Source organism: Lissotriton vulgaris, chromosome 6 (genome assembly GCF_964263255.1).
Source record: "Lissotriton vulgaris chromosome 6, aLisVul1.2, whole genome shotgun sequence".
In the NCBI taxonomy this organism is placed as follows: Eukaryota; Metazoa; Chordata; class Amphibia; order Caudata; family Salamandridae; genus Lissotriton; species Lissotriton vulgaris.
This window is the reverse complement of record NC_141694.1, coordinates 1,229,813,751-1,229,837,301: the sequence shown is the minus strand read 5'-3', so window position 1 is coordinate 1,229,837,301 and position 23,551 is coordinate 1,229,813,751. Positions and strand designations below refer to the sequence as shown.

The 23,551-nt window shown below is 44.5% G+C and overlaps 1 protein-coding gene across 2 annotated transcripts in view; it reads right to left on the bottom strand.

Moving 5' to 3' along the window:
* Positions 1–23,551, bottom strand: part of TMEM181 (transmembrane protein 181) — a 395,254-nt gene that overhangs the window by 20,390 nt on the left and 351,313 nt on the right. For both annotated transcript variants that reach the window (XM_086927323.1, XM_086927322.1), the window contains exons 14-15: positions 20,085–20,167; positions 2,770–2,859 (exon numbers count right to left, since the gene is read on the bottom strand). In XM_086927323.1, the coding sequence (XP_086783449.1) occupies positions 2,770–2,859; positions 20,085–20,167 (173 nt within the window). The remainder of the gene's footprint in view (positions 1–2,769; positions 2,860–20,084; positions 20,168–23,551) is intronic.

Sequence of the window (23,551 nt, the reverse complement as noted above, 5' to 3'; positions counted from 1 at the left end):
GGCTAATGTTGACCACTATTTGTGACTCAACTGCAGCCTCACAGGACACACACAAAAACAAAACCTTTAAGATCTGTATGGATGCAAAGGATGGGGGCTTCCCAAGTCACAATTATTTTTTATTACTGAATACTCTAGTACTATCTACCCTATTACTGTGCAAATGGTAGATCAACAAGTTCTACAAGCAGGAAAATATAGTTATTTAAAATAGTTTGTGTTTGAAATCAAAATTTTATACAAGGGACAGCAGTGACAATCAATAAAAATCGAGTACTTTTCCTTAAATCCTGACCTTGATTTTTTGGGTTTTATCGGACATGGAGTCTCTATACACTAACATGTCACAGCCAGAAGGAATTGGGAGTGATTGAGGGTCTTGTATATACTTGTCATATCACAATGGCAGAGTGTACTAATTTCATAACATCATTACCTTACTAAGAACTATTTCAAGTTTGATGGAACCTAATAATTATAAAGCTCTGCTACAACAGCAAACCGTAGACCCATGAGAACAAGGGTATCAAATAAATAATAATACAGTGGTTCTAACAAGTATCCTTCATGCTCAGTTATATGTTTGAAGGTTAAATGACGTCATGCTAGCAATGCTTGTGTGACAATAAGAAAACAGAAAACCACAATTAAGCAAAGGGAGAAAATTAATATTCTTAGTTAATTCAAGACCAGTGACATATTGAAATCATACAAAAAAGTGCATCATTTGGTACAATGTGACCCGGTGTGATGCACAACACAAAATGAAACAAAAACAAAACACATTTACATTAGGGTTGGCTTGTTTCTAACAAACAAACACCTATAGTTTTAAGTACAACAGATAATGATTCCTCCACTGGTTTGCTTGTTATTTGTTGATGACGTTTCGACCATTAAAAGATTAAAAGGGTCTCATCAGGACAAATTTAATATAGGGACATTTGTGAAAATGTTCATCTGTGGTTACAAGCGTGAAAGATCAATGGAGAATGCTTTAATTTGTATTAGTCTCATGCTACTGATATTTACCACATCTGTTTTATTGTAACATATAAACAGTGATTGATTTGTAAATCCAAACAGCACACATCCAGTACATTTAACAAAGGCTGCAGTACTGTTTATCTGGGAGTTTTGTTTCCTAATATCAATACTAAACCTATAAAGTCCCCAAAATCATTTCCTAATTCGTCCTTTACACCTTATTAAATAACTGGCCCATTTATTCCTTTTCTTATTGTTATAGCATGCCAATACAGTACACTCAACACTGTATCTTGTGCGATCGCTATCTTTTTTGTCTGTTTAGTGCCAGCCTGCGCGGATGCTCCATTACTAAATTCGACATGGACATCGACGGTCACCCTACCAGGCACAGCTCAGTAACATAAATACGTTTCTTTTCTTAATTTACTGATTATTTGATTTGTCAGTAAGTACATCAGTAAATTTAACAAAGTACTCGTTATTATGATTGTTTAGATCTAGTACCATATGTCTTTGAGTCTAGAATAGATGTAAGTTGAGGAATCATTATGTCTAAGCAAGCAAGTACTACACAAACGTAGTCTTACAATTCGTTTTTATCTTGCAGTGTTTTGTTTCTAAAAATATAATAACTTATTTAGACATTAGGCTTCAACTTCATTATAAACATATGTTGTAACTGCACTTTCACACAAGTATACATTTTTCACGTGTGCGTCTCCACATTCATGCCGCTTTTTGACTTACTTTTTTCTGCATAACCTTTTACATTTTTTTCTCAAGGGACTTTTCGTATCAGCCTTGAATTTTGACCTGCATAAGAAACAACTTGGCTACACATAATTGACTTTTCTATAGAGAACTTTCCCTCTCCAAAACTCAAGTTATACTAGTTCGGAATTAACACAGCCAATTTCCTTCAATTTTTCAGAAATGTTATGCTTACGCTCCAAATAGCCCTCGCCCTGAGGATGACCCATAGATCACCTCAAGGTTGAAATGCTATCGGCGCTGTGGACAATTAGGTGATGAAAATCACTGCTTAAAGTAGGCCAGTCATTTTGAACAAATACAGCTAGCACTAACTGGTCTTTTGCCCCATTTCTGTAGTTACACATGTTCCATTTTTTTAAAACAGTGGAACACTTGACTGCTAACCATTGTTTTGAAAAATGATTGTTGATGTAATTTACTGTAAACTAAAGTAAGCTATTCACTACTTATGAACATCTCTGCATGCCATTATCCTTTACTAGACACTGTGGTAGTAGTTGCTTTGTTACAATAAATATATGTAACGTTTTTTCTCAACTCAATGTTAAATTCACTTATTACACACACACACACACACAACAACACACACACCTACCTACCCACCCACCCATCCATGACATATGAGAGGCAAAGCCTCAAGTGAATCATAATACCCCTCCCTCAACTATAGTAATAAATATATTATACTCTACACGTCTTCAAATTTGGTTTATGCCAAAGTATACTCTTTAATGTGGATTTGCTGCACAAAAAGGCAGAGAGAGCTCTTTCCTGGTGTAAAGTAATTGTTAAATGCAATCAATGAGGGAAAAAAGTCGTTTTCTTTAATCAATGTCGCTGTACTATGTTAATAAACTTGAATTTGACTTTTGACCTATAGTAATTTGTCCACCGACCTGTAATACGTTGAGTTGCTCTATGTAAAACATAACTGTGCCAGCTTTGTTTTTACTGTCATGGTATAAATGCATACATGCATACCTACATTGTTGCTTACACACTTACCATACAGAGCATTCTTTGATGGTGAATAAACAAAGGCCAGGGTGTACAGATAGAAGTTCAACAGGCCATAAAAAGATAAAAATTCTGCAGGTGACAGTAGTTAAGGATAGAAATATAACAGGTTTACCTAACAAAATTCCAAAATACAGTAATTCTGTAACATTTTATTTTGCAGCAATCGATCGCTTACTGTGTGATATTTCTCTATGGTACAAGAACAAGTTACTGACCTTCAATAACACTCTGTCTTGTGGATGCTCCATCTAAATACAGAATCCTTGACATGTTGGAAATGTGCCCCTTCTGCAGGATTACCACAATTGTTTTTGCTGGCTATCAAACTCTGTGCACTTTACCCCTGCTGACAGAGGGGAAAGTGCTTTCAACATGATAAAATTGGTTTACTCCTGAATTGGCATATTTAAGTTACATAGAAGTCACTACTATACGGTACGAAGGTGTATCCAGGGCCTTAAGTTAAATGGCACAAGTATACTGCAGCACCCACTGTACCATCCACTACAGTGACCATGTAAACCTGATTACATGGCTGCCACCAGTAGCTTGACTGTGCAGCTTCTAACTGGAAATCTGACCTATCAACAATCTTTTTGAAAGGCCTAAACCTTCCTTATAAATATTTACAAGCCACCCCTAAAATGGCCTAAAAGCTCATGCAGGTCGGTGCATAGTATTTAAAATAAGTACATGCAAAAGGGTAATGTTAAGCATGTCCTTATAGTGAAAAGGCACAAAAAAACTTTAATTGTAGCAGGGTTAGCTGTTACATAGAAAACACTGGGATACAATATTTAGTTTAATAAATGTTATCCCTGCTTAGGGAACAGCTTGAGAAATATTTCAAGGACTTTTTTTTAATAGTTAAACAAAATCCAATTGAATGGTACATTTAATTTTGTCTACTGTTGAAAATACACTTTAGAAAAGTTACCTTTCACACGACTAAAGACTTTCAGTGTTTTCTAGCGGTCACCTGATTGCTCCTCTCTAGGGAGGCCTGAACAGCTCCCAGGAGCAAACAATAAGCTGACCAGAATGGACAGGAATGATCAAATTCAACCTGATAGGATATCCAAGGAAGGCTGATAGGTCTGCTGGTGTTTTCATGACACTTGGGGTCACTTCAAAAAGGACTCCCCGTCTCAGGAAAATGTTAGCTGTCACTTAGGCAGGGCCCTTCTTTTCCCATACCAGGGAGTCATGCCCCAATCGCAGTGGGACTCTTTGACATTACAGTGTCAGAGCCTGTTTGACAGGTCAGCTGGGTTACATATACCATTTGGGGTACTCTTCAAAGGAAGGAAACGGAATGCCAAAACACTTTGGGGCACATTAGGATGTCCGCCCGCCATCCGTTCGTACAGAGGGACCGCCCGCCATAAGGGCGGGGGTCCCGTGCATGCCATTAGGATGCGCCCGCCACAGCGGCGGGCGCATCCTGCATACCTAACATTGTGGCGGGCAGTGCACTCAGCACCTCCGCCACAATGTTAGGGAGGCAGGTTGTGCACTTCCATGCACAACATGGCAGGCACCACGCAGTGCCTGCCATGTTGTGCATGGAACTGCAGGGGGGTACCCCCCCATGTGCACCCCCCACACCCCCAGAGTACTTGGGGGGCCCGCAACGGGCCCCCTTAGCAGACTCCGCATGCCTTTCCGTGGCAGAAGGCATTCCTAAACGCACATTGTAATATGGCTGGCGGTGTCTGAAAAGACACCGCCACCATATTGCAGCCTTTTCCTCCCCGGTCGCAAGTCGACCGGGGCGGAAATGCGGCGGTCGGTCTTTCCGCCCGCCGCGGACTCCCCAGCCATACTAATATGGTGGGGGGTCTTTTCTACACGGATGGCGGGCGGATTGCCCCCGCCGGTGACCACCCCCGGGCCGGCTGGGGCAATCCGCCCGCCATCCTAATGGGGCCCTTTGTGGTGTGCATCCACTGTTTGCTGAGAGCTCAACTTTGATTTTACCAGACCTCTGTCGGAGTTTGTTGGGAGTACAGAGAGTGCCTAAAGCTGGATTTTATCGTTAGACATTGAAGGACCCCATGATTACCATAGTACACTCCCCACAAACACACACCCAGCCCTCAGAGCCCAAGTTCAGTATGACCAAAGACTTCAGCCATCATGCAAAAAAAGTGGGTAGGGTTAGCCCCAGGAACCTTTATCCCCATTGATTAGGACGTCCACAGGGGTTGTTCGAATTAATCTTTATTCGTTCTCGTGAAAGGCAGATCTTAAAAGATACATTATAAAACCACTGTATTTCATTATAGATAACAAAAGATAAAACACAGAGGCAGAGAAATAAAAACATCAAACTCAGCTAGCACATACCAATTTAAAATGATATTTGACATAAGAACCACAAAGACTATCCAGGTAAACAGTCAATGCAGAATCCCGTTGTCCCTACCAGAAAAATCATGGTTATAAAAATTAACCATAAAAACACAACACTTTGGTCCCCACCTTACTTCAAAGACCTGCATGTATTCCTCATTCAGCAATATTGGTGTTATTTTGCAGCTAATACCTACTCTAAACCATGCAGCCAAGCCACCCTTCGCTCAACTCGCAGTGGAGGGAGATGTAAAACAATTAAAACAAGTATACCCATTGATACAAATATCCTCCTGTGACCACTTCACTTGGGAATAAATATATACCTTAACAAGGGTAATCCAGTTGTCAATATATATAACTAGCTTACCTGTCGTGCTTTGCTGCGATCTCAGGAGAAAGGAAATTCAAGGAAACTCGTTATGATAACATTCAATTTACATTGTGTCATTGTTATTGAAACGTATTCATTTTATTTTTTAAAACATTTCTAAGTGTGGCTTGAGCAGTGCGTCCTCGTTTGGCTTCCAATCCTGATTCTGGTTGCTCTCCTGTTTCATTAGAGCGGGCTTGAGCAGTGCGTAATCGATGAGTTTCCAATCTTGATTCTCGTTGCTTGTTTGTTTGAGAAGAACAGTCTTGAGCAGCTCGTACTCGATCGGCTTCCAATCTTGATTCTAGTTGCTTGTTCGTTTGAGAATTACGGGGTTGAGCAGTTTGTATTCGAACAGCTTCTAATCTTGCTTCCCGTTGCTCGTCTGTTTCTGAAGCTCGTAATGCCTTTCGTGCTTCTGATGTAGATTGTCCAATCGATTTCCGTTTGGGGGTCATAACTGTCGACGATGCTCGCAAATTCGCTGTCTATTTCAGTATTCGAAAGATTAAAAAAAAAGAAAATTGACAGAAACCTTCGCAGGAGTGTACTCAACAACTTCTTAAAGTTTCATGGCGATCAGATGAATGGTGTAGTAATGCATAAAGGACAAACAGACAGACATACTTTTGTTTTTATATATATAGATTTAGATTCTGCACATATCCTTCTTGCTGGCAATCCCTGGTACCTGTAACCACAGAATCCCTCACTAAACACACCTTATACGGTTGTCGACTACTTTGGCTGGGTGACCTATTTGCAAGTACCGAAATGCAATCGGTCACATCACTAGCGGAAGGGCACACCCAGCATGTCATACATGGACAGATGTATTCTGCATAGACTTTACAATACTGTACGTGCCAAGATTCTGACTGCCCCTTCAGAGACTTCCGAATTTTCATAATTGTCACTAGTCATCGCAACTCCTGATAGTTCTTATCTAGTCTTGCGGCTGTATCATGCAGCTCTCTCACTGAAGCCAGTGGTGGAAATGGGGGCACATGCGGCATGGGAAAGAGAACTGGGTAGCCCAATTCCTGACAAGACGTGGCACTTATGCTGTGAGCAAACCAGGCTAGTTTCAAATAATCACCGACAAACTTCTGCATTTCAAATATCTACATCATGCCTACACCACCCATAATTTATTAGCCAAATTTGGCTTCACTAAATCACATTGTTGCTCCAGGTGCGCCATGCACTGGTTACCTCTATACATGTATACTACTTTCATTTCGCTTTATTTTACAGGAATGCACATGGTGATTGTAAGTTTCTGTTTGCTAAAGATTCCTCCCTTGAGTCATTCTTTTCTCATATATTGTTTTCTTTTTGTTGTTTGTTTGTTTACTAAACAATCAATAAAGAAATATACTTTTTAAAAATATATGTATTTAAAATGTAGAAGACAGACCAGAGATATTCCAGCTGAGGAATTCAAGGTTGGCGTTGTCCTTAATATCGTCCATATAAGCAAGAAATGACCCCTGACCATTCAGGCTATACCCAGCAACAAATTGATGCAGATCCAAAGCATGATTATCCCTCAAACCCAAGTCCAGGGTCTCATATGAACAAAGGGACGCAGTGGGAAAATCAGAAGAAAATATGCCAATGGGTCCAGGAGTGCACTGCCTTGGTAGGAGGAGGAGTTATAAGCTTGGGGGAGATGATTAAGTTTTCGATGACCACAACCTTGCTAGAAACACATTCAGTCTCTCTTTGTCAAGCAATATCTCAAGGTTAGCAAGAACAGCGTATCTGATCCCATGCAGGAGTTGACTGTGACAGAGTTGATGTTGGGGTTGACATCCACTCGACAGGAGAGTAGATGGCGCCAAATGTCTATAGAAGAAACCCAAGGAGCGATGTTTTATAGCTCTGGGATATAATACACCTGTTATGGCCTGGAGCAAACTTTCCCCCACAATTGATGGCTTACGAAAGTTTATAACAGTACAATCACCCGGGTACTGCAAAGAGAGTGGCCCAATCCCCCCCACCCTGTGAATGGAAAGAAAGTCATTATGGAGATTGTGGGCAGAGCCGATAGGATTGGCGATCCGGTGTTAACTTATTTTTTTTTAGATCTAGTGTGGTCTATGTAGATACAGAAGGAAGACGTGGGGCTTTGGCTAATATAACCATGTATGGGCAAGAGGCAGATTAATCACAGGGAGAGGATCCAGGCAAGATTGCAGGCCAGCTACAGCCAAAGGACCCCCAGGCCTTCAGCAAGGTCCTGGGTTTCCTGGGTATCCTTAAGTCCTGACTGGTAGGGTGATCTGAGGAAGAAGTAACCCCAGGCCATATGACGGCATTGCCTCCAGCTTGTGGGCACCTTCCATTGGGCACAATAGAAGGACCAGTTGTGATGGAGGGCTGTGGTTCACTCCTGTGAGTGCAAAGTTGCTACTTTGGGGGCCTGATATCCATGCCTCATTTTTTTTTATTAACAGCCTTCAAGTGGTCCTCAACAGCTCCACTCAACTGCCCACAAATACTGTCCAAAGGATCCTATGGAGTAAAGTAGGATTTTGGAGAGCTAGGTACTAAGAGCGACTGCCCTTTCCTTGAGTTAGTAGTTTTAGGATGAATCCCCCCCTGGATTTAGTTTAGAACGATATTCCCTGCACCTAGCCACAGGATCAGGGTCAGGTGAATGTGCATCATTAATAGACCTGATAGAGACGTCTCCCTCATAAACCCTTCAGTGTTGTGGTTGCCAGGGGCGCGCACACACCCCAGGAGTTGGGACTTGAATGTTGCCATCAGTCTGGGCCTCGTTGCAAGATTCAGCCAGTCATTAGTGTACACCCAGTCATATGCTCCAATAGGAACAGTCCAGCCGGAAATGCCAGGTCTGGACTACCCTGAACTGGAACACATCCAACTCAAGGCCGGTTTGGTGGCACAGTGATCACAGTACCCACGTCTGAGCATACCTGTTGCACTGGAGTATACAAAAAAGTGATTGGTGAAATTCTTGAATTAATCTGAACCACTGGTAATAACTGAGGCCTGCATCCCAGTCCATCCTTTTTTTCCCACAAAGGCAACTCAGATTAGGCCCAGCTCTATGTACCTTTACTTTCTAAGGTTTAATGTATGTTGGTGCTGAAGAGGCAGCACTTAAGGAACAATGGCCACCGAAAATTGTGCGTTGATCGCTCCTGTTTGGGTCCATTGGCTGGGTTCCATCTGTATGCAATATATCTAGAATAACCACGGCACACTAATACCCGGTTAGGGCATTGTGAGTGATGTCAAGGAAGGAATATGCTACTTACCAGTATGCATCTGTTCTTGGCATGTAGGGCTGCTGACATTCATATCTGTGCATAGATCTCCGCCTAGTGTTGGGTCCGGATGATTGCACATTGTTGTCCTGGAAGAGTCTTCGAAGTATCACGAGATAGGTGGCTCCTCCCCTGGACTACAGTGCGCATGGGCATCCTCTCCATCCTCAGATTGTTTTTCGCCATTGTGGCAGAGATGGAGTGTTGTACAGTAAGAGATGTCCATGCAAGAAAGTGAGAGTTAGAATGAATGCTACAGCTGCGACAGGCACCGGGGAGGAGGGTGGGCGATATGAATGTCAGCAGCCCTACATGCCAAGAACAGATGCATACTGGTAAGTAGCATATTCCGTTCAATGCATGTGGGCTGCTGAATTCATATCTGTGCATAGAATGTATAGCAGTCTCTCCCTTAGCGGTGGCTACATGTGCCAGCTGCAGCAGTCTGAAACAGAGTTTTTAGAACAGCCTGTCCTACAGCAGCTTGCTGTTTGGAATGTACATCTACACAATAGTGTTTTGTGAAAGTATGTATGGTAGTCCGTGTGGCTGCTTTACATATTTCCTCTAGAGGAATGTTTCCTAGGAAAGCCATGGATGCCCCCAGTTTGCGTGTAGAATGCGCTCTCGGGGGAACTGTTAAAGTGCGTTTTGCCTTAAGATAACATATTTGAATGCACTTAACTATCCATCTGGATAACCGAGATTTAGAAATGGGGTTGCCCTTGTGTTGTGGTGAAAAGGCAACAAACAACTATTTTGTCTTCATGAAATCTTTTGTCCTGACTATGTAATATAGGAGAGCCCTCTTAACATCTAGCGAGTGTAGAGCCCTTTCAGGTACTGACTGTGGATTTGGGAAGAACACTGGTAGTTCTATTGTTTGATTGATGTGGAAGTGGGATACCACTTTTGGCATGAATTTAGGGTTTGACCTAAGCACGACCCTATTTGGCTGAATTTGGAAGAATGGCTCTTGAATAGTTAGGGCTTGCAGATCGCTAACTCTTCTAAGCGAAGTAATCGCTACGAGAAAAGCCACCTTCCATGTTAAAAATTGTATTTCACACAAGTGTAAAGGTTCGAAAGGTGGTCCCATCAGTCTGGTTAAAACAACGTTTAGGTTACAGAAAGGTGAAGGTGGGTGTCTTGGGGGGGATCACTCGTTTGAGCCCCTCCATGAATGCTTTAATTGCGGGCACTCTGAATAGCGAAAGGTGCTGCCTTTTCTGAAGGTAAGCTGCTATGGCAGCTAAATGTATCCTTATGGATGAATAGGCTAGATTGCAGTGGTGTAGGTGCAAAAGATAGCATATGATATTTTGAGTTGATGCGTCTAGTGAGTTTATGTCATTGTTGTTACAATAAATGACAAAACGTTATAGCATGCTCTCGTGGTAGGTCTTCTTGCCTCTTTGATAATGTTCATGCAGTCAGGAGGTAAGTTTAGGTAGCCAAACTCTAGGACTTCAGGAGCCAGATTGCAAGGTTCAGCTGCTGCGGATCTGGGTGCTGAATGTCTCCATGGCTCTGCGTTAAGAGACTGGGTGTTAGTTTTAGTCTTTGATGAGGCACCACGGAAAGTTCTAGGAACGTGGTGTACCATGGTTGCCTCGCCCATGTTGGAGCAACCAGGATTAGCGTCATGGAATGCTGGCGCAGTTTGCGTGCCACTAGCGGTATCAACGGAGCTGGTGGAAAAGCGTAGGCAAATTTGCCTGACCAGTTCATCCATATCGCATTGCCCTGAGACTGCGGGTGAGGGAACCTTGCGGCGAAGTACTGGCATTTTGCGTTTTGTTTTGTGGCGAACAGGTCTATCTCTGATTGTCCCCACAGTTGGAAGTATGGTTGAAGCACTGTGGGATGAATCTCCCACTTGTGCACCTGTTGGCTGTGTCTGCTGAGCAGATCCGCTATTTGATTGTCCTTGCCTGGGAGGTGTTCCGCCATGAGAAAAATGTTTCTCTGAATGGCCCTCTTCCACATGCTCTGAGCTAGATGTGACAGCTGTGGAGAGTGTGTTCCTCCCTGTTTCTGTATGTAGTACATTGCAGTCATGTTGTCCGTCCGGATCAACACGGTCTTGTTGCACATATGTACTTTGAATGCTTACATTGCCATAAAAATTGCCATCAGCTCCAGTAGGTTGATGTGCATTTTCTTCTGTTGCGTGGTCCATAAGCCCTGCACTGTGTGGTGGAGGACATGGGCTCCCCACCCTATTAGGGATGCGTCCGTCGTCAAGACTATTTGTGGTACAGGCTCTTGGAACAGTCGTCCCTTGCAAAGGTTTTGTGGATTCCACCAATGCAGAGAGTTGTATGCACATCTGGTCACCAACACTAGGTCGTTTAATTGTCCTTGAGCCTGGTTCCACTGACGTGCTAGGCACTCCTGCAGCGGACGCATGTGTAGTCTCGCGTGAGGGACTATGAAAATGCATGAGGCCATCATGCCTATTAGTTGCATAAACACTCGGGCTGGGAGCGAGTGTTGGGGCCTGAACCTTTGGATTAGCGTCTGAATGTCGTTTATTCTGGCAGAATTTGGCTGTGCTTTTGCTGCCAGAGTGTCTATAGTCGCTCCCAGGTACTGTTGTACGTGGGCACGCTGAAGATGGGACTTTGGGTAGTTCAGCGAGAAACCTAAACTGTGCAGGAGGTGAATAGTGTGAGACATGTGGCTGGCACATTGCTGGGCTGACTGTGCTTGTATTAGCCAGTCGTCCAGATATGGATAGACATGAATATGCTGTCTTCTCAGATGTGCGGCTACTGTCGCTAGGCACTTTGTGAATACTCTCAGGGCTGTTGTCACCCCAAAAGGAAGGACTTTGAATTGGTAGTGCTGATTTTGTATCGTAAACCTGAGATATGCGTCCTTGAGGTCTAGTGTTGCGAGGAAGTCTCCTTGACGCAACAGTGGTAATACCTGCTGTAGAGTGAGCATGTGGAAATGCTCTGATAAGATGTATTGGTTTAGGGGCCTGAGGTCCAAAATTGGTCTGAGAAGCCCGTCCTTTTTGGGGATTAGGAAGTACAGTGAGTACACCCCTGTACCCTGGTGTTCTAAGTGTACTAGTTCTATGGCCCTTTTTTGTAGCATGCTGATGACTTCTTGCTGCAATAAGTGTAGGTGTTCTGCAGACATAGGACGGGGTCTTGGAGGTATGTTGGGTGGTGTGGAGGTTAGTTCTAGGCAATAGCCATGCTGGATAATTTGCCTCACCCATCTGTCTGTAGTTATGTTTTCCCAGACTGGAAGGAACTGCTGTAATCTTCCACCGACCGGTGTTACATGGTCTGTGGGTAGTGACAAGAAGTCACTGTTTGGTATTGGTAGAGGGCCTGGTGGTGTTATTCCCTCGTCCTCTACCCTTGCTGTTATTGCCTCGGTATCCACCTCTACTGTTTTTATTGTAGGTGTTTTGCGTGTTCCCTTTGTTGTATGAGGTTTGCTGTGTTGAGCCTCCTCTTGCAGCTCCTCTGTTGCCGGAGCGACGACAGGAGCCGCCTCTGTATTGTTGTGACTGCAAGGCTCCCATAGACTTTGCTGTCTCTGTATCCTTCTTCATCTTGTCTAATATTGTGTCCACATTAGGGCCAAACAAATAATCAGGGTTTACAGGTTGCTTGAGTAAAGTGCTCTGAACCTCATTTTTAAACCCAGAGATGCGGAGCCACGCATGTCTTCTAAGCATGACACTGGTATTGATAGCCCTAGCTGCTGTGTCTGCCGCATCTAGCGCACATTTGATGGAGGCGTCAGATATTAGCTTTCCCTCCTGTATTAGGAACTCTGCCTGTTCCTTATAAAGGTCAGGTAGATGCTGGAGAATTTGCTCTAGTGTGTCGTAGTGTGCCCTGTCGTACCTGGCTAACAGGGCTTGTGTGTTTGAAATTCTCCATATGTTAGCTGCTTGAGCAGCTACCCTTTTGCCTGAAGCCTCCAGAATTTTAGACTCCTTGTCTGGAGGTGGAGCCTCGCCAGTAGTCTGAGAATTAGCACGTTTACGTGCATTGGATACTACCAAAGAGTCTAAAGGCAGCTATCCCTTAATGTGTGTAGGGTCCACTGGTGCTGACCTATATTTCTTCTCTTTTCTGGGGTTAATGACTCGTGCCCTGGTTGTTTCCTTAAATATGTCTCCTGCGTGTTTAAGCACCCCCTTTAACATTGGCAATGTTTTGACTGATCTTTCAGAAGTGTTGAAAGTGTCAAAGAGGAAGTCTTCCTCAATGGGGTCTGCATGCATTTGCACGTGGTGATTGTATGCTGCTCTTTCTATCAATGCATTGAAAGCAGCTGTGTCCTCTGTAGGCAAAGTTTTAACAGGGTATGCAGTATTGTCCTGAATGGGCTGAGAGTCTGCAGGATCTACAGGGTCAGACCATGGTTGATTTTGGTTGTCCTGGTCATTGTCCACAAGATAATTGTACAGTTCATTATCCTCATATTCCACATCCTCATCTGTGCGTGTGGGAGAATATGTATAAGTCTCTTGCACATGTGGTCTGATAAGCTCAAAGAGAGTTGGAGATGTAGAAGAGTCGCCTTTCTTTTTTTGTGGTATTTTATAGGTCTCTGCGTAAGTGTCTGGTCTGATTTTCCTTTTTAATAGGGTAACTCTGCCAGTATCGGGGTCAACATACAGTTTTGACTGTTCATCTGTTGAGTGCTCTTGCTCTTCAGGTGCTTGAGCTCTTCTCCCCGTTATCGCCTTTTTGGTTTGTGTCTGTTCGATTTCAGTTGTCGGTTCGACCGCTCTTGGCTTCATGTGTGTTGGAAGCCCAAACTTTAATCGGTCCAAGTGACTTTTGTGGGTCAACAGTCTTTTTAGTCTGTATGAACTTCTTCGGGCCGTAATCGTTATCGACCCGACTGTTCTCGTTTGTTCGATAACCACCTTTTGGCCTTGTGTCGTCTTCGGAGCTTGCTGCTTCGGAGCGATGTTTTGCTGCCTCGGCTCAACTGACCCCTTCGGTTTGATCCTTGCCTTCGGCTCGAGCGTCTTTGTGTGCACCGTCCTTGGTTTGTCGACTTTTTGTTTCGGTTCGACAAACATTTTCTGCTGGAGTCCTTTGTTTGTGTTGCCTGGTGTCGACATCGATCTCGTCGGTTCGACGGCCTTTAGCTTAGGTGTGGCCATGGGTGTACTGGCTCTCAGCTCGACAACCCGTATATGCGACCCAGCCGGGTCAACGAACATTTTGTGTTTGGTCGGCTCCGATGGATTCACACCTCTCGGTCCGAAGACTGTAAAGTCTATCAGTTTCGGTTTCTGTTTTGGTTCCTTCACTTTCGGTTTCGATATTACCAAGGAATGGTAATGTTGCACCGATGGCTCTTGTCTTATATTCTTAACCGGGCTTAATTGCGGGGCTATAGAATCGATGTTATGATCTTGGCTAAGGCCTTCCGGCGATGCCTCGACCTGAGCCTCTGGAAGCGTATCAGTAAATGTACTGGGCTCCGTACTCACGGTTGGCCCTGTGTCCTCGCCGGAGTCGTCCTCGACGGCTCCGATGCCTGGATCGTCGTCCCCTACCTCAACGATGTCTTCTTCGTCGACGTAGTAGCTGGAGTCATGTTCCGACCCCTGCTCCGACTGCTGATCTGAGTCTTCAGCTTCGACGACCTCTTCGTCGTCTTCAAAGATATTTTCCGGGTCAGGCGCTGGCTTCTGCATCGTCTGCCTCGCTGCTCTTCGACTCCGAAGTGTCTTCTTTGATCAAAACTGCGCACAAGCTAAGCAGTCGGCTTCATTGTGTTCTGGAGATAAACACTTGTTACACACAGGGTGTTTATCTATGGGTGGAAATTTTGAGTTACAGTTGGGGCATCTTTTGAATGGACTTCGTTCCATCGACGATTGGTCCCTTGGTGTCGAAAAAGGCCACGCGGCCCGATTCGACGCTCTGAGTAGAAAACAACAGGAATAAAGTTGTTGGCACCCATCAAAGAACAATACCGACGATCCCGAAGGCCTTTTGGCCTTTTCGAAAAGTTTTGAATCGATTCCGAACTCAGAGTTTGAAATTACATCCGAACCCAATGGCGAAAAAAAACTATCTGAGGATGGAGAGGATGCCCATGCGCACTGTAGTCCAGGGGAGGAGCCCCCTATCTCGTGATACTTCGAAAACTCTTCCAGGACAACAATGTGCAATCATCCGGACCCAACACTAGGCGGCGATCTATGCACAGATATGAATTCAGCAGCCCACATGCCTCGAACCCTTGGTTTTTATTTGCAGTAGGATGACAGAGTATGAATGTTTGCAAGAATGCTTTACGGGTGAGGGTAGAACAAACTTTTGAGTAAATGGACTTTTGGACAGAAATAATGAACTATTGTACAAATAACGAACTGTATTCAAATATTAAAATGTACAATGTATAACAGAATCAATTTTTTGTAAACATATTGTCATGATGTTTTTTATATGAATATAAATTGAATATTGTCAATTTGTAGATTGAGATGGATTACAGATCGTATAGATGGAGGATGAATGTTGACAATCTAATTACTCCTCTGCCCAACCCAAAAGAAATTATATTGAGTTACCCTCTGGTCGTGTATTGAAATGGTTTCAGGTTCTGACATCAGATTCAGGGCAGATTATTCAATGGTGCCTCTGATGCCAAAGCTGGCACAGAAGTGCACACTATGGGCAGGGCCTGTGGCACAGGTGTTGAGGTGCAGTCCGCCATCAGCCAAGAGTCAGGCTGTGGTCGAACGGTGTCAGTCAGCACCATGGAAGGACCCACAGCAAACGTACAACTGAAGCCTCCGACGGTTACGTGAAGCTATAACACAGGCAAGAGGGACCCGGAAACATCCAGAATAACTGCACAATTGCCTCCCTAAAAGCTTCTACCTGCTGTAGAGTCGACAGTGGCTCAGTAAATTCACGGTTGCATTGGCTCTAATCACTGAATCATCTCAGAGTTGGATAATACTGATGGAGGATGAGCTTTGAGTGCCAAGTGCGTGTGTACACCCTGAAGCAGGCACAGAGGAAAGGGGTCGAACCTGCGTGACATTGTTATACTTGCAATGAGGCTTATTTTACAACTTCACCTTGAACTTATCTGAGGACAACAAAAGGGAATGGGAGTGGGAATGGTAGTAGAAATGGACCTGGGACCTCGAACATGACTAGCATCACCTATGCTTGCAACGTAGGGCTTCACTTCACACTCCCTGAGGGTTTTCAGGCGCAAGAGGAAGGATTTGTGGCAGACCTCAGAATCATATTTCGAACCAAGCCACCAAAGGCAGCCCTATGTGGATCGGTGACCGACATCTGTTTCTGGAGGATACATCTCTACAAAGTGTCAAGAAAGCAGAATTTGTGAAATCTGTAAACACATTGAAAACACTGGGAGCCAAACAAAAAGACACAGATATTTGCACACAGGGATTGTACCTAAATGCAGCTTTCTGTTGTCTCTTTAGGGGGTGGTGCGGAGCCGCCAGTCAGTTAGATGGCATCACCTGTTTGCACAGGGAAGCATCGTAGGAAATGTTTTCAGAACCAGTCTCATGCCCAGCAGGATTCAAAGGAGGTGGAACCTGCTGTTACAGGTACCCATCAGAAGAGATCCAGTTGGTAAGTGGCCAAAAACAGCACTTTAGTGCTTTCCCATGTTTAACCACAATGGTAATGCAAAGAACACTTTATAAAGGAGTCAAAGGAAATATCTTAGCTCACTGCAACACATTATTATTATATGGAATTTGTTAAGCGCACGGCTACCCCCGCCGGGGGTGTCCCGGCGCTGTGGACAGAAACGGTAGTGACCAAGGAAGTTAGTAGCTGGAGAACAGATATGTTTTCAGTTTGGACCTAAATTGGGGTTCTGATTCAATCAGTCTGAGGTTAAGCGGCAGGGAGTTCCATAGCTTAGCAGTAACCACCGCAAACGCTCTGCCTCCTCTTCTAGAGCGAAGGAACCAAGGACGGAGCAAGAGACTAAGGTGGTTAGATCTGAGGGCACGAACGGATTGGACCTGCTTCAGTCTGTTCCTGAGATAGCCTGGTCCATTCCCATTCAGTGCTTTAAAGGCCAGCACCAGGGATTTAAACTGGATACGATGCGATATCTGAAGCCAGTGCAAGTTCTTTACCTATGGGGAAATGGAGTGGCGATAGGGGACGTGGCAAATCAATCTTGCCGCCGCGTTCTGGACAGTCTGCAATCGATGGCGTAGATATGCAGGAGCCCCTACATAGAGACTATTAGAGTAGTCCAAATGTGAAGTGATGAGGGCGTGCACGACGGTCCTCATCGACTCCCTGGACAGATAGGGGGAGATCTTTTTAATCATTTTTAATTTGCCAAAGCAGGCAGAGGTAACCTTTTGGATTTGGGTTTTACATGACAATTCATTGTCAATATAAAACCCAAGGTTCCGGGCAGAATTGGTAGGGATGGGAGGTGGGTTCAACTCAGATGGCCACCATGTGGAAGACAGCAGTGGGGATTTCAGATTGAAGAATAGCACCTCGGTTTTATCAGTGTTCAATTTTAGTGTATTCAATGTCATCCATGAAACAATGTTGGTGAGGCAGGATTTAAAATTAGCGAGCCCATTGTCAGAGTGGTCTCTAAATGAAAAAATCAGCTGAGTATCATCAGCGTAAGAGACCACTCTGACTCCACAGGCCTCAACAACCCTCGCCAACGGTGACAGGTAAACATTAAAAAAGAGAGGGCTGACCCCTGAGGGACTCCACAACCGAGGGGCTTCCTATCTTTTGACAGGTAGGGTCGACACCACACTTGTTGCGTTCTTCCAGACAGGAATGATTTTATCCATGCCAGTTGTGTACCCCGTATCCCCATGTCATGGAGTCTGTCCAGTAGGATGGAGAGAGAGACGGTGTCGAAAGTCGCGGACAGATCGAGGAGCACAAACATGGCCACCTCGTCTCTGTCCACGCTCTCTCTTATAGTCTCTGTTACTTCCAGCAGGGCCGTCTCTGTGCTATATCCAGATCTAAATCCGGATTGTGTATCATGCAAGAGATTGTTAGATTCCAGGTAGTCGGCCAGCTGTTCCTGTACTACTTTTTCCAAAATTTTGGCAGGTTTTGGGAGGAGTGATATAGGCCGGTAATTGCTAAATACAGCCGGATCAGCGTCCGTTTTCTTTAATATTGGGATCAACATTGCCTGTTTCCATTCCGACAGGAATTGGCCAGAGGAAAGGGAGGTGTTCCAGATAGAGATTAGGGGGGCAGTGATGACTGGTGCCAAAGTCGTGAGTACTTGAGCCGGAACGGGGTCAAGGGGAGAGCCAGATTTACATTTTTGCATTATATGTAGGGCAGAGTCCAACCCAGCCAAAGTTCTCAAGAAAGCCATCAACCAAGCAGCTCAACGAATTCTTGGAACAAAACAATCTACTGGACGCCTCTGAATCAGGATTCTGTGCCAACCACAGAACTGAGACTGTGATGATTTCCACCACAGACATCAGAACACTCCTTGACCCTGGAGAAACTGTGGCCTTAATCCTCCTCCACCTCTCCACGCCATTCATCACAGTCTCCCACAACACCCACATCAGTAGAATCCACAACATAAGCATACATCAAGACGCCCTCAAGTGGATCTCCTCCTTCCTTACAGCACGTACACAGAGCATCCGACTACCTCCCTTGACCTCCGCACCCAAATACATCACATGAGGCATACCACAATGATCATACATCAGCCGCACCCTATTCAACATCTACATGACTACCCTAACAGACGTCATCAGATCACACGGACTCAACATAATCTCCTACGCAGATGACACTTAACTGATCCTCTTGCTCAACAAGGACCCCTTCAACGCCAAAACCAACTTGTGCAATGCCAAAGTTGCCAAATGGACGAGGCAAGTGCCTCCAACTCAACTCTGACAAAACTGAAGTACTGATCTTTGGAAAGAACACCTCTTCATGGGACCACAGATGGTGTCTTACTGAACTCAGACCCACACCTACCAACCATGCACGCAACCTCGACATCATCCTCACCAGCCACTGCCCATGAAACGAAAAGTTAAAGCAGTCGCCTCCTCCTGCCTCCACACACTGCACATGCTTCGTAGAATCTTCAGATTGATCCCAACCAACACCAGAAATATCGTCACTCAGGACCTCGTCACCAGTTGCCTTGAATACGTCAACGCACTCTTTGTCTGCATCACCACCCAGCTCCTCAGAAGACTCCAGACCATACCAAACGCTGCAGTCAAACTCATAGTGGACCTCCCAAAACAAACATACATCACCCCCACCTGACAGACCTCCACTGGCTCCCCATCCAGAAAAGATGCCAGTTCAAGCTTCTCACACATGTCTACAAAGCCCTCAGCGACCTAGAACCTGCCTCCCTCAACCATTGACTGGATTTCCACCAACCCGCTAGACATTTGTGCTGCTATTCACTAGCCCTCACACATACATACTGCATTTGTTGCAGCAGTGGCCACTCCTACATCGCTGCCAAGAACTGGAAAGACCTTCCCCCTCACTGATAGACTTCAGAAAGACTCAGAACTCGCTCTTCGGAGGAAACACAGCACCCAGATACCCTTAGGAGTGACAGTGCTGCACTTTACAAATGCTGTTCATTGATTGATATACACTCTTTAAAGTTCAAGTAATAATACTGGCCCCTTTCACAACTGCTCAGTAGTGGAATCTGAGCCACTTGCTTTGGAGGAAGAGTTCATAAATATTTCAAGCATCATACAAGCCATCAAAATGTTTTTTAAAATATGTTTATAAAGAGCACGAGGGAGGGGCAGGCGGTGAATGAGGGTGCGGAAAATCTTGCCATTTTCTCAGGTCAGAATACAATACCCAGAGATCTAAGACATTGGAATGGCAAGACTGGGACGAGCCTTTATATATACATATGAGGATGAGCGACAAAGAGGTTGGTATGTTATTGCTATAAAAGCAAAGCCTTCTGTCCTCACCTCTACATGCATGCCAAATACTTTTCTTAAATGCCAGCGAGCACTGGGGCTTCTAATGTCCACACAAACAATGCCAAATTTCTTAATAGTGAAATTATATTTCAGGGTAAAAAAAACATGGTTGGAGTAAACACCCGTAATACATAAACAGTGAGATTAGATTGATTTGGAGGCTGATTTTAGGGGTTGCATACTCCCTGAATCCAGCTCTAATAAAAAAGCATTTGTAATGATTTTTTGAAAAAAAAAACATAATTTCACAATTAAAGGATATAGTTCTGGTAGTGAGTGGACAGCTCAGCTACAAAGTTGTCCTGCAGGACACGAGCCCCAAACCTTAAGTAGAGTATAACAATGCTGAAAAGAAAAAAATAGCAAAACAAATGTAAGCATGTTACTTAAATAGGAGCAAATAAACCTTTCAGTAGGAGGCGGGTGATTAATGTAACAGCTTGAATAAAAACACTTAACTTTCTTACCAATGAAAAACATTACAAAACCATAATACAATCTTGCAATTATTAACAAAAGATTGAAACTTTATGAGAAAATCCATCATCTGTCTTCAGTCATTAAAGGAAATGCAACTATTCTTAGTTCACTGCAGCAATTTATTTTTAAGAGCAGTCATTGTATGTTCTTGTGTTTGTTGTTTAATTATGACATTGTCAAAGTAGTTACCATGTGTTCTACAATTTTGGTACATCCTATGATGTTGGCCTACACACATTTGTTAAAAACAAAATATGCTAAAATGAGAGGTTGCTTTGAAAGAGTCAAAAAGCCTATGGAAGAGACACTTGGTTGCACTGCTACAGGATGATGGCTTATCATGTTTAGGGAGAAATATGTTTCTCAGGTTCCTAAACAGATGTTTCAGGACCTCACTTTTCTATATAATGGGCACATCTAGGACAGTAATGTGGCACACACTATTTACTATCCAAATAGGGCAGTGAGGTGCTATATGACTTCGTATAGAGATGCATTTGGCGCTTCCAAACCAGCGACGACAAATGCCAAGCAGGATATAGACCTAGTGCAGTACCTATTTCTTCTCCCCATCACCTCCCTAGGAGCGCTAGGAGCGCCAAGACAGAAAGTAGCCATAATCATAGGCTAGATACTAGTTTTTCAGTGTCATTCCTTACCAGCATAGATCAATGTGTACTGTTCATTAAGCTCCCTTTTTCTTTATGCTGTTATATTAATGTCCCGGCTATGACACTCACTATCAAACCAAAAAACATGTGTCTGCTGCATTACTGTATTTTTACCCGTCAGATATTCAAATACGAAATTTGGCATTGCTTAATGTCCTCTTTACAAGGTCTGTTGCCAGTTAAGTGCAAGCTGATTGACATATTTTTGTACATACTCATGATGTAGGGTTTAAGAAAGAGCCCTCTTTTTGCATGGTTGCCCCCACTTTTTACCAAACTGTTGATGTACTTTGACTGAGTGTGGCCTGGGTTCCTGCCAACCAGGTACCCAGGACCTTTGTTCTTCTCCTAAACTGCATTGATACAAAACCCAATTGGCACTCTTTGGACACATGTAAGTCCCTTGTAAAGGGTACCATAGGGAAGGCCTCTAAGGGCTGCATCACTTATATATATATATATCCTGTACCCCGACAGTGCCTAAAGCAATTCTCAGACATTGTGCGTGCAGTATTGCCAATAAGAGTATATGGTGCTGAGAGTTTGTCATTACGAACTCCACAGACCATAATGGCTTCACTGAAAACTGGGAAGTTTGGTATCAGACATCTCAGCACATTAAACCCACACGGATGCCAGTGTGAGATTTAATGAAAAATGCACTCAGAGGCCATCTTATAGAACCCCTGTGAAAAACGACCTAATTCTAGTGTCCTGGCTGAGTGGCTGCCCGCCAGCTGCCACCACCCGACATGTTTCTAGACCCCTGGGACGAGGGGGTGTGAAACAATGCACATCCTGGGACGAGGTGCCAAGCCTCATTCCCCAGGATGGACAGGGTCCACGAAGGGGAAGCATCAAAGGCTTGCTGCCAATGTGAGCTACTCCAGAAATTTGCTGCTTCCAACAACTGGACCCCACCGGTTCTGACCCCAACTTTGGACGGGAGAATCAACAGGAAAATCAAGTGAGGAAGGGAGGTGTGCCCACCTTTGTCAATCCATCCCTCAGGTGGGGGAGGCAAGGTGAAGCACAACTATCAGTCCCCGCCATCTTGCAGATGGGGGGGACCCAGCCAACCAGAGAGAGGCATATCCCTTCCACTGGAGGGTGGCATAATGGGGGTGTACCCACCACAAGGATGGGACCCATTGGGCCCGACTTGTACCTACCTGTAACTCCCCTAAATTTATCATTTCAGGGCGGCCTGGACCTTTACTCCTCGGACAAGAACCGACCAGAAGAAAATAAGAAGGACCGATGAAGCCGTGCTGAACTACGAAGAGGTGGACACCCACTGACTTGGCCCCAGCTCTACCAGCCTGTCCCTACCTCGGACCTGCTACAGCAAAATCCCGGTGTGTCCTGCAGCCAGCAGCCCCGAAGAACCCGGAGGACCTGCCTTGCCTTCCCAAACCAAGACTTTGTCTCCCGTGAGCACCGTATTTGCGCACCCACAGACTCTGGCTCCGGACAAATCAGCAAGTCTGCACCACTCACTCTGCACCCGACGCCTACAGCTCGAGTTCAAGTGGCCCAACACCATGAGGAGGTCTCCCTGGCGATCCCGACCTGAGATCTGTGATCTGACCTGCCTCGAATCTCCAATCGATGCCTGCAGCCCCTTTCTGAAGGATCCCCCCCCGACCGCGACCAGAGCTGGTAAGAAAACCCGACGCCTAAAGACACCTCTGCATCAGACATCCCAGGGCCTTGGACGGCTCAACCGACAGTGTCCCAGTATCCCCAGGCATCCCAAATTACCTCTCCAACAGGTGGTCACCTCCAGAAGATCTTCATCCCCGAGCCTGCAGTGTTTGTTGCAACCGGAGATTCCCCATTGAAATCAACAGGGCACCCTACTCTAAAAGGGCACTCAGCCGTCCCTGTTCCGCTGCGGGTCTACCTTGAGTGCTAACTCGGATCCCCCTTTGCCCTGAGCATAACACCAGGATCTTTGCTCCCAGAAACCTTGTGGCCTGCTTGTGAGCAGCCACTTACCGGAGGCCTCTATCCCCCGTTTGATAACATTGGGTCTCAGCACTCTGCACCTGGCTGCCCTAGTACCGCTGAGAGTGCATCCTCGACCCTGAGAGAACCCTTGTTCTAACCCCAGACTACCAACACCCACAAATAAGTACTTACCTGTAAACTATTAACTTCATTTCCTTCCAGTGGATTGGATTGACTGTTTTTCTTTGAATATTCTTTTAAGTGTGGAGTTAGTTTGTATGAAACATTGAAAAACTGCAAATGTACTAAAAATGAATTACTAACCTTTTGTCTAGGAAATGTCGGAGTGTGATATCTAGGCATATCACACCGATTAGCAAAAGTAACTTAAAAAGCCATCTAAAAAGTAATTGCACAGTAATCTGTAAAGTAACTGAAAAGTAATTTGGAACTGTTGACTTACCTGTAATTCAGCCAGCTGCATTTGAACCTGCATTAAACTGTAAATCACTGCATAAGATTTTGCAAAGTTTTATTTTACTTATCTGCACTAGGCTTGGCTTGGTTCTGAAATATAAGTAACTAAATAATATTTTTATACAAACAAAATTGGTCTGAGGTCAGT